This window comes from Brachypodium distachyon, chromosome 3, assembly GCF_000005505.3.
Source record: "Brachypodium distachyon strain Bd21 chromosome 3, Brachypodium_distachyon_v3.0, whole genome shotgun sequence".
Lineage (NCBI taxonomy): Eukaryota > Viridiplantae > Streptophyta > Magnoliopsida > Poales > Poaceae > Brachypodium > Brachypodium distachyon.
In genome coordinates, this window is record NC_016133.3 from 44,298,729 (window position 1) to 44,310,160 (window position 11,432).

An 11,432-nucleotide genomic window follows, 5' to 3' on the forward strand; every position below is an offset into this window, starting at 1 on the left:
GGGCCACGCGTCTGGTCGAAGGGTTTCTTGAAGCACACGTGTACCCAAGTGAAGCACGGGTTGTCTGAGGCGCCACCAAGACGCCTCTGGAGTCCTCAAAATTTCGCCGACGACGACTTGAGTTGATTCCGTCGGAGAGACGGAGCCAAGGCCGCCACCAGCAAGGCGGATCCGCAAGAGGACGAGCTGCCTCGTGTTGACCCATAGCATGGTCAGGAGGAAGAAGAGGCCGCCGCCACATTTGTTGATGAAGATGCTCTCGTCGGCGACCAAACCGACACACCCCCGAAACGGGCAAATGCTCCCTATCCGGTGGCCATGGCAAACGACGCGTATTGCCAAGGAACTGTCATTCCCACAAACCGCAGAGCGGGCCTCCTGAATGGAGGTTAAGGAGGGAACCGACAGCCCGTCAGCAAGCCGCGCAATTTGGGCTGGCCTCAGTCCGGCGCATGAGGAGATAGTAGAATCCATCGCCAGAAGGAGAACAGGGGGACACCAGAAAATAAACTAGAAAAACATGTATCGACCCTGAACCAGCTTTTCCCGACCAGGATAAGAGCAGAAGTGGAGCTCTATTAGTGGCTCGCCGGAGAACAAAAAAAGCACAAGACGAATCCGGCGAGTTCACAGAGAAATTGCAGGACATAGAAACAAATGTAAAATAAAGAAGAGAGGGCACAAATCTGAACCAAACCGGAGTCCAATAGTTCAGATCTGAAGACGGGAGGCTATTATTGGAAGGAGGGCAGTTGACCTTTTCCCAGTTGCCTTTCCCGGCGCCGACCAACAAGCCCACGACGACAATGGCAAAAAGGACAATGGTCCTCCGCGGGATGAGCCTCAGATCCGGCCGAGAGCACCTCTGTAACGGCATAGCGCCAGGGGTCCCTAAGGCAACAAACCTAAAGTTATTGTACATGAACGGGAGGCGCCCGAGCTCCCCTCCCCCTCTCTCCCGGCTGGCAGAGCCGGTGGAAGTGAGGGGGAGAGGAGGCACTGACAAGGAACTGTGAGAAGAGCTCACTAACTCAGGGAAAGAGGAGGGGGAGAGGAGTTGGGCGCATACTCTGTCTCAAGACCTGAACTAGAAACTGTGGAAAACAAGTTTGAAGGCATTGCTCTCAAATTTTACCATGTTGATAATGGCCGCGTCAGCTTTTTTTTTTTAGAGTATCATGAGGCCAGAGGCCACCCAGTCCCATTACTGAGTAATGAAACCATAGTACATTGTTTATTGTTTAAAAGGAAAGGTTCGACAAACTGAAACTGCTACAGGAAGCAGGTAAGCAGAACAGAGTTTTAGGCGGGGATCAACAGCATCAGGCCGCGTCTTCAGTGGCTGCAAGCTCGGCATCCTTGACTGGAGAGTAGCGGTTCAGTATTTCGTGGAGCTTTGACTTGATGAGCAGGCTTGGAAGGGTGCCCTTTGACTGTGATGACCCGGACGAAAGCAGTCAGCTCCCAGGAGCCGGGGAGATGTGCAACGAGGTATAGCCCCCTGACAGCGCATCTGCTAGAAGAGTGCTCAGCTTTGTTCATTTCCACTATAGCCGTACTGGCTCCTGGAGGAGACTACTGACATGCTTGTGGAAGCAATTGATTTGATCTTGCATCTGGTCTTTGAATAGGATCGACCACTTGTGGAAGCAATAGCAAGACGCGTCAGTTTTCTCTCCTTCGACAAAGTTGTACTTCCTAGTTTGCCCTGATAGACAACAGGTGTGTATTTCTGTTTGCTTGTAGTGAACTAATGGTTGCCAGCCAAAATGTGTTGAACACTTGCCCTTAGTACATGACTTGTTTGATTCTCGGCTTGAAATGGTCTCATCCTGATCCATCAATTTTCTGGATGGTGTTAACAATTTATGATTTTCATACGTATGTACCAAAGGAAAAAAAATGAATGCATGAATATAATAACGTAAATTAAAGTGCCACGGATAAGGACCAATCTATTTGAAACCGCGCCCTATTGACCTACTCCCTCTGTTTCAAAAATATAAGACGTCTTTCACTCCCTTCAACCGACCTTTTGACCAACAATTTTATCTCTCAAATGATGTATGCATTTTAAGATCGTCTTTGTTGTCGAACTTCAAAATTGGATCTCATATTGAAAAGTTCCAACAATTCTCCTTTTCCTTAAAAGTTATCACCAAATAACTTGTGAGCTTATGAAGTTATCACCCCTTTTCATAAAGATCGACGTATTTTGTTTCGATAAGACAACGTTTGACCAATAAAAACTCTATTGATATGTGTTTTTTCATACATGAAATTTACATTAATAAATTCGTCTTTAAAAGTTGTTGCTAATGATTATGGTTTCATATCATATAACTTACATATTAATAGAATAATTCTTCATTAAAGGCTTTGTCTTAATGAAACCAAATACGTGAACATTTGTGAAAAGGAGGGAGTAATTGGTAACAAAAGGCATAGCATTCCTATTCATCTCTATCTGTCACAAATGCAGCATTAGAATTTCTATCCGTCCAGAAACAAGTGACCATTATATACAAATCCACGTTACTTATTTCGGGACGGATGTGATACCAAAATATCATGCTAAACACTACTAGTCCACCGTTAAATTACATATCTCAAATGCAGTCGTAAGTGTTTTGTCAAATGTCATCTGCCGTAAGAGACATGGAGATGTTACATAAGTGTCATCAGAACTTCTGGATAGGCAACTGGAGGTATGCTCTAACAATCTTTACCACTATAGAGTTTGGAACTGCAGGTTAGATGCAAGTACCTTTGGACTTGGTAATCTAATGGTTGCAAGGATCCCACTATTGCATGCCCTCGTGTCAGATGGTGGTAGTCGTTGCTCAAAAATATAATTAGTACTAGCAGTGCAGTGATGCTTTAGAATCTTCTGTCAGAGACTAGCTAGGGGCTATTGGCACTCACTGATTTATGGGCCAGAAGGAATGATACCCCACATGTAAGTGGGTATTGTTTAAGGTATAGCATTTCCCTCTATCCAGTGCCTCCTCCAAAGATGTATATCAAGGGCCCGTCATTGTTGCCACAGGTTCTGTTCCACACAAATTATCTCCGTTTCGAGTGACTAAATTGTGAACCTACATCACCACACATGCACGTCAGAAAAATCTGAGGTATGGCCAAAGTAGAGTCAATTTGGCCAACAATTGCATTGATTTTTCTTTTCTTTTCCTTTGAAAGGGCGCGATCACTGAGTACGTTATAATTCTTGCAATTAGAGTAGAAAGTAATAGCACCTCACATCGTTTGAAATTTTAATTTTACTAGCCATTTTTTATAGTACATCATTGTATATAATGGTCCATTTCAAGAGTAAAAATAAGATAGCTGACATAGCAACTGTCGTAGCATATACATATTCCCATTGGCAACTATTTCGAAGGGACGATTTAGTAGATTCTTCAAGGGTCTCACATATTTTATTTAAAAGATGCACTATGTTTATCAGCAGGCAGTCAAGTGAAAAAACGCAACAGCAAACTCAAAAATGCTCGTATGCATCATGAATCAGAGCAGGTAAAGCATTCGAACCTTGACTAACAAGTCCAACAGTCTCATACTGGATTGATAAATCTGGAGTACACCTTGACTTATTTCTGTGCATAAGAAGACAACAGAAAAAAGGGAACAAAAGAAAGGATACACTGCTTCCTTCATGACTAGTTCAGCCATCTGCACAGAATAGACAAAACATTAGTGTTTTCCTTCTGAAGTGAAAACCAGGTGAGCTATTTCCTGTCCCGAAGCTGATCAACAATGGACTGTAAACTAAAATGACTCTTCCAGGCTTCCAGCAGTACACATCACTGAATTAAAAAAATACAGAATTTCTAAGTAATGAACTTCATGTACCACAGCACCTGAAAGAATGGGCTTATACTAAATACGTACTCATTGGAAATCTTACAAACATGCAAGGATAACCGAAACACTTTGCTGCCGAATCCTGGTCAGCTAGACAACAGAAGTAAAACAACCTGGCAATATTGGTAGACTCTTTTAAAATTTCAAATTCCAGTATTGCAAAACTCGTTTACTTGAAACACAAGGAATATCTGGCTGTGCTATATCAACTGAAACATTGCATTTATGATTCTACCAAGGTATTTGAGTAAGCTAAAATAGGATAGTTTGCAAATTGCAACAGAGTCAACACATAAAATTTCTCTTCAGTCAACAGACATAAAACACACCTGAGATAACAAACGGGCAACCACCAAAAGCCTCTTATGGTGTGACTGTGGTTTGCACCAGGCTTCTCCTTAGCCTGCCTATAAAAGAAAACATCAAGAAATTGGCCAACTGTGTCGAGGGTGAAGACTGAAGCAGTAGGTGAACAGGCAAGTCACTGTGTCTGTGAATCAACTACCAAAGAGAATCGGAGGCTGCAGAGCATTGGTGGGAAATCGGATGGCTAAAACAATCAGAATGATGTGGTATGCCTCTCCAATATTGAGAAGGTAACCGAATCTAGCTAAAGTACGGATTACCAAACATGACAGGGAAAATCTGAAAAGAGAAACACCTCCTGATGACGAGGTGCATTTTCCCCCTTAATCCCACGTGATAATGGTAATAACAAGAATCTCATTTCTAACTTTAACATGAGGCTACAGCATGTTACAGTATACGCCACCATCACTCAGAATTTAGGGGCACCCCAAAAATACCAAAAAGAATGTACCGTTCATGATTCGTTAGCAGAGCAATAACAACTGACGACACTGAACGAAGCCCTTGTCAAGATCTGTATGAAGCACCTCCATATATGCTCTCAAAATAACCCCAAAAAATGACTGTGGGCAGTATGAACAGAATAGCTGTTCAAGCCCACTTGCAAAATTCTCTTCAACTGAGAGCCACTCTCTGTCCAAACAAATTGTTGTTTCTCACCGTCTGCTTGCCATAAATCTTGTCCTAATTGCTCCCTGATCCATGAGTAGGCACCAGACAAATTATCTTACTCAGCCACCCTTTCGTAAAAAAGAATGTAAGCCTCACAGTTAAGAACCTCCTCCAGAGAGGCTTCTCTGACTTGTGCATCGCTTGCATAAAACCAAGACTTGGAGGCGCGGCTCTGCTGCTGCCGACCCCCTATCTTGCCAGATCTTACATATGCAACATAATGCCCTCCTGTCATGGTTCCCATGTGCTCGACAACAGCAACTAGCCGATAAGTGGTGTTGTCACTCTCCTTAGATCTGCATAATTAATAAAACAGTGATCTCCAAAGTCCAAGCCAATTTAAATTTTAAGTCTGTAAATGACTCTTTCTACCCATAAATCACAAATATGGACATTTCAAATTGTTGAAAAAAGTGCACCATATGTACTCCCTAAATTTGTGTGAGCTGTCACTTGGGTTTTAAAGTTTAGGATAGCACACTTACGCACACCAGACTTGAAGATTGCACATTTAGGCACCTAAACATGAATAAGTGTGTCAACAGAGATCAAGTGTCATATATCAAGTTTTACTCTAAACTATATAATTCTTAGAAATTAGAACTAAAATGATATTGCTCAAACATGACAATGCTGCTTAAACTCAGTTTGAGTCCCTAGTGTAAAACCAAATTTCGGTGAGCAGTCAGCACCACTTCAATTCTAAATCATGTATGCACCACTCAATGAGTTGGAATAGTGAACCTGTGCTACTAATTTAACCCTATCCTCCAGATTGACGTTGATTATGAACAGCATTTCATGCATTTCTCTTTCTTTCAGGATAAGAACATGGCAGACTTGAATCAGAAAATAAGATAAGATTGTGAACAAATTGTAAAATATGCCTATAGAACAAATTCTAGAATATTAAAAGCCCATGAATCAAGATCGTATACTATTTATCATTTCAGTTCTCTAGTTTGCTGGAACCTTCCAAATATAAGAAAACTTCTATGGCTGAAAAAAAATAATTTCTGTTCTATTGAATTGATTATTGAAGAAAAAATCCACCCAACTATGAGTAAGGAAAGGTATAGTGTCGTCACCCAACTATGAGTGAGGAAAGGTATAGTGTCGTTTTTATCTTCTTAGACCATAGTGGTGAAGTGCTACATGGCCAACTAGTAATTTAGTACACCATAGATAAACAGTGGTCAAGTGGTGTCTCCTTGTGGGCTACTAGGAATCACCTAGCAACAAAAAGCTGCAGGTAAGCAGGAATCTATTTGGTCGATTAAAAAATGGCGATTTCAACCGATTTAAAAAAAAATGGCTGCAGGTAAGCCCAAAATTGTTGGGTCGACTAAAAAAATGGTAAATACAACTGAGTTACAAAACGTTGGTACCTTGGGTCTATGAATGACCGTACATCGAGCATCTCCTTAAAGCACACATGCCCTTTCAATTTCTTGAACCGGCCATGGGGGTCTTGGCTGAATCTGTTCAAAGTAATCGTCAATACAGGTGGTGCCTTGCTGATAAGAATTCTTCTCATTGCAGCTCTGAAAACTTTTGTTTCATCCTCTTTCTGTTTATTTTGGTTATCTTGCCCTTTGTGTGCCCTGCCAGCCATCTTCATTCGCTTCCCCCTGCCCATATTCCTCGTGATGACATCTTCATTATCTTTGACACTCGGTAAGATGGTTTGTGTCTGCGATGGAAGGCTACTAGTCACAACTTCTTCAGCATTGGCACCAGACTCAACCATTCTGTCTATAGTAGTACTGGAAGAGGCAGGGTCATTATCACCACAACTCACTGGTGCACTTGCTTCTTCAGCAGCTATATCCACGGTATGCCCATCATGTTTACTGTCTGGCTGTTCAATCGCATCAACAGTAAACACTGTATTCAGTAAAGTACCATTTCTAGTGTCTGGAGAATTACCATTAGAGGTGTTTTCAGCATCAGGATTTGCACACTCCCATTTGTTACAGCACAAGTCAGGGTCTACATTGTCAGAGCAACCATCAGTTGTCATAATCTGACCAATATCCTCCTTTTTGCTGCAGTTTGCGGTAACCTTATCACCACCTTGTCTTGCATCGCCACTTGCCATCATTTTCTCACTGTCCTTTCTGTCACTAGCACTAGCCACCATCTCGTCACCCTCTTTTCCTTCGTTGGTATTTGGGCGTGCAACAGCGCTAGAACAGTGCTCACAATGCCACAACTCAGATAGCAGTTCTGGCTCAGTATACAAAGCTAAGCAGCCCTCAACTGATACGAGAGCATTACTATCATCCACCTCATCATCAGCACTGTTGCTACTCCAAGCCATGACATCAATAACTCCAGCTGTAGTTTCTTTCTTAGCTTCAGAAGTTACTTCAGGCTCATTAAACATATCACCAAGACCAATATAGTCATCTTGTTCTCCATTTCCACCAGATACAGGATGTGTATTATTTTCTGTTACTGGAGAAATGTCTGGAGCAGGACCAACATCTTTTGGACACTGTGAGCTTCTTACAGTTTCACAAATTTCGTCGGCCGTTGTACAAAATTCTTTGTAAGGAAGCAAGATAACAGGCTGTGAACAAGCTGCATCATCAACGATGTTCTCACATGAGTGCTCGGAACTCATGACCTTCTCTTTGGGCAAAGTATCATCTCGAGTGTCATATGAACCATGCATCTCACCATTCCTGTCCCAGATCTGTCCTGCTTCAGTAGAACACACAGAATCAAGAATCTCAGACTTTGTTTCATCTGCATCAGCAACAAAATCTAACCAGGAAATGTCATCCTCCACATATGAAGCAGCATTCAGTTCTTGTTTGGGAACAGAAGCGCATGACTCACTGCCCTCAGAGGGCTCAGGCTCTTTCTCACTGACAATCTGTCCCAGTTCTGAACCCAGAATCTGAGAATCATTGCATTCAGCAACTGTTTCAGCTTTTTCTTTGCTATTCTCCACTATTGTAGGAGATATTCTGGTGGTAGTTATCTTCCCATATCTGCGATTTTTGTTCCTATCTCGTATAGACTGCTTGGTTCTCTTGGCTGGTGGTGATGAAACACTCTTGGCTGGAGGCCTCCTTGATGGAACAGGTAGTGATAGATCAAGGAATTGGTCATGTTTAACAGACCCGTGTGTGCACTCTGTGCTGGACACAGTACTAGACAGCTGACCCCCAAAGATGGAATCAACAATTGTAGGAGCCCCTGAATTGGAAGCATCCTCCAGTAGCTTCCGTGCTTCAGTTTCCTCCGTGCGCAAACCATCAAGAAAACAACGGAGTAACTCATGGCTGTCCTGCATCTGGTAGCCTCTAAACTGCGGATACTTTGAGCAAATACTTGAGAAGAGGCTCTTCACGCTAAGTGCACCTCCTGCATCATTTGAAGCACTGGTTTCCAAAAAGAGCTTCTTCAGTAACATTGCAAGGGCTCCTGCTGGAACATCTGGTCCTGACATCTTGCTGCGCAACCTATCAAGTGCGAGGAGGCTCTGGAGCACCGCATTGAAGAAGCATGTGTTTCCAAGATTTGGCAGCCCTCTAATCACATTACCATGGCAATTAGCCAAAACTAGTGCATTGCTATCTACTGCACCAAACACCTTATCATCAGCTGGAGCTGGCACAACTGTATCTACTATAGGCATCTCGATAGACACCTTATTTTCACATGACAAGCAATATGCAACAGTTGGTTCATCATACCGTGCAGCCCACCAATGCCTGTCTTGCTTGGCATGCCTTCTGGCATGGCCGTATGGCTTGGTCTCAGACACCGCACCACCACAGAAATGCCGACCGCAGTCCAAGCAGATCCACATATCACTCTTCTCGACCTTTGCCTGCGCCTTGGCAGCACCTCCACCTCCTTTCTTCTTCTGTTGCTTACCGCCTTTCTTCCGTGGGGCATCCTCTCGGCAATGCTCGCACGAAGCGAGATGCTTGGAAGACATGATCTCCCGGAGGACCTTGTCCAAGTGGGGACTGTCACGCCCGTAGTGGCCGCACTGCTGCCAGTCGCTGGCTGACACAGCCGCTTCCTCTGTTGAGTTACTCGCTTCCTGCAACCCCGCATCGCCGGATCCAGCAGCGGCCAGCGGTTCCCGCTGCTGCGCTTTCTTGGCTTTGGTCTTCAGCTTCTTCCCCATCCCTTCTGAAACACAAGAATCCGGTGTGAACGCGAGCAGCGGATCTAGTTGGTTTGCCGAGCGTACCACGGGAACTAAGGAGATGAAACGGGGAGCTAAAGGGCGGAATCCGTTTCGTGGGGTGACTGGAGGAGAAACGGTCGGGAGCGAGAGAATCGAAGGGGAGACCAACCGGCGGTGGCGGTGGCGGCGCTGGCGCGAGGAGGAAGACGAGCGAGGGGGCTGGGGCGCGAGGCAGCGAGATGGGCCTAGAAGGGGGGGAGGGGTGCGGCTCTCACCGAGGGAAAAAGGGAGATGGGCTGGGCTCCTGCGCATGAGAAAAAGAATTGGTTTGAGAATTCATCTGGGCGAGTCAAACCATGTTACGGAGTAGAGTAAAATGCACCGCAGTCCCTGTACTGACACCGCAATCACTGTATGTGATCTGTATTTTCAATCTACACCGCAATCACTGTATGTGATCTGTATTCTCAATTTAATCACTGTATTTTAAAAATCAAACGTTACGGTCACGAAATATCTCACGCACGGTATTCCTAAATATTTGTTCACGCACGGTATTCTTAAATATTTAAATATTTGTACGTCTCACATGGCAGCTGGGCGCGGCGATTTTACAATTCGGTCCTTCTAGCGCGTGGGCCACACCAATTCCCCTGCCTTGAAAAAATTCCCCACCCTGTTCTTCCAATCCCTAATGGCATTCCTCTCCCGATTGCCAATTCGCTAGCTCTTTGCCTACCCGTTGAGCTGCTGCTGCTAGTTCTTTGCCTGCCCGTTGAGTTGCTGCTCTCCCGATTGCAAATTCGCTAGATCTTTTCTGCCCGTTGAGCTCCTGCTGCTGCTCTGCTACGTCTGCGGCCGCGCGGAGGCCCTCGCCGAATTCCGTTCCCTAGTTCCGTTCCTGGACACTGAGTTTATCAAATCACAATTCCTATAGGCAGCATCCGGCAGTCCGATTCTCCGTCGAGAGGGAACTGCTGACCAGCGAGGGGCGAGCAGATGGCCGTTGTTGAGGAAGGAGACGACGACTGGCAAGAACGGTGCTCCGCGACGGCGCTCGCGCGTCCAGGCCCCGCCTCCGCCGTTGGGCAGCACGGTGAGCACGCGGATGAGCCGTTCCACCAGCGCCGCCGGGAAGCTCACGTCGCGGGGCCGTCGGAACCCGTCCGCCCCCACGGCGAGGCCGAGGCAGAGCAGAACACCGGCGGCGAGGGTGATCCATTCCGACCGGTGGTGGCGAGCACCAGGCGACGAGGAGTTGGATCGGCCGGGAGTTGGATTGGGGGATCAGGTGTTGCGTGCTTGCAGCTTTGTGGACGAGGAGTTGGACGACAAGGTCGCATATGCTTCAGCAGCGCCAGATTGGTGGGCCCGCGTTCCAAAAGGGCCGTAATGCAAAATCGCCGCGTCCAGCTGTCAAGTCGGATGTATGAATACCGTACGCGTACGTGAAATTCAGTAACTGTAACTTGCGATTTTCAAAACACAGTGACTAAATTAAGAATACGGATCAAGTATAGTGACTGCGGGTGCATTTTACTCTACGGAATATATGCAAACTTACGTGTCCGCTCAAAAAAAAATGCGAACTTACAAGCTACTCAATGGAGGGAGTATCAATTTAGGGACAGTTAAATCTAGAACATGCAAAAAAAGCACGAATTGTAACTATCGCTTAACCATGTTTCTCTATACTTATCCAACATTATCTTATGTTTGATTCTCACCTTTCATCGTTGGCTCAATACAAAGGTTTGCAAATGAAGAAGGAAGGTCTTCCTTTTTTTTACCAAACGCCATCGACAAGGTGATCGGGATGGAAAAGAGAGAGAGAGAGGAGCACGAACAAGGCTCTTTTTTTTTGCTAGGGCTCTTTTTTAGGATTTACCATGAATCTATATCTATATCTATATCATCTGCCAAACTTTCCAAAAAAATTGTGGCACCACAAATTTAAAAATATGGACCGTTCTCTTCACCGTCGTCTGTCAAAACTTCCCAAAAAACAATTGTGAGAATTGGACTGGAACTCCGCGAGAGAATCCATCGCCAGCGGGATCGTTACGAGAGTCGGGCAACAACTCCGAATCTGACGATAAAAAGATCGCTCCGTCGAAACACTACGGGAGTCGGAAGAAGAGACCCGATAGGGCACCCATCGGGCAAGGAATCGAAGCCACAACCGTCACGGCTGGTCCCCTCTTCCGTTTCCCATCCACGACCGTCTCCTCCTAAGGCTAAATTACATGAGGAGATGGCGAATTGTTAGAACAAGCTGATGAGATAGACTGCGAGAGAGAATGATGGCTACGGCGCCTAGGGCATAGTAGAGAGAACGAGAGATGATGGC

General features: G+C 45.1%; 1 protein-coding gene across 6 annotated transcripts; it reads right to left on the minus strand.

Annotated features, from left to right (window-relative positions):
* Nucleotides 1-1,208: 1,208 nt before the first annotated feature.
* LOC100834637 (ubiquitin carboxyl-terminal hydrolase 2) lies at nucleotides 1,209-9,377 on the minus strand. Of its 6 annotated transcripts, XR_002965221.1 has the most exons (6): nucleotides 9,252-9,377; nucleotides 6,315-9,084; nucleotides 4,706-5,222; nucleotides 4,215-4,292; nucleotides 3,553-3,693; nucleotides 2,467-3,098 (listed from the first exon to the last, which is right to left on the minus strand). XR_002965221.1 is itself a non-coding variant. In XM_024461907.1 (3 exons), exons 1-3 carry the CDS (start codon nucleotides 9,077-9,079, stop codon nucleotides 5,217-5,219), a joined length of 2,805 nt encoding a protein of 934 aa, XP_024317675.1. In that variant the 5' UTR covers nucleotides 9,080-9,306; the 3' UTR covers nucleotides 5,087-5,216. The 6 variants fall into 6 exon arrangements, 2 of the variants coding, with proteins under 2 accessions (XP_003574957.1, XP_024317675.1); XR_001406986.2 differs by lacking the exon at nucleotides 2,467-3,098 and adding an exon at nucleotides 1,209-1,832 and having other exon boundaries at nucleotides 6,315-9,304; XR_001406987.2 differs by having other exon boundaries at nucleotides 4,215-4,288; nucleotides 6,315-9,304.
* Nucleotides 9,378-11,432: the final 2,055 nt, after the last annotated feature.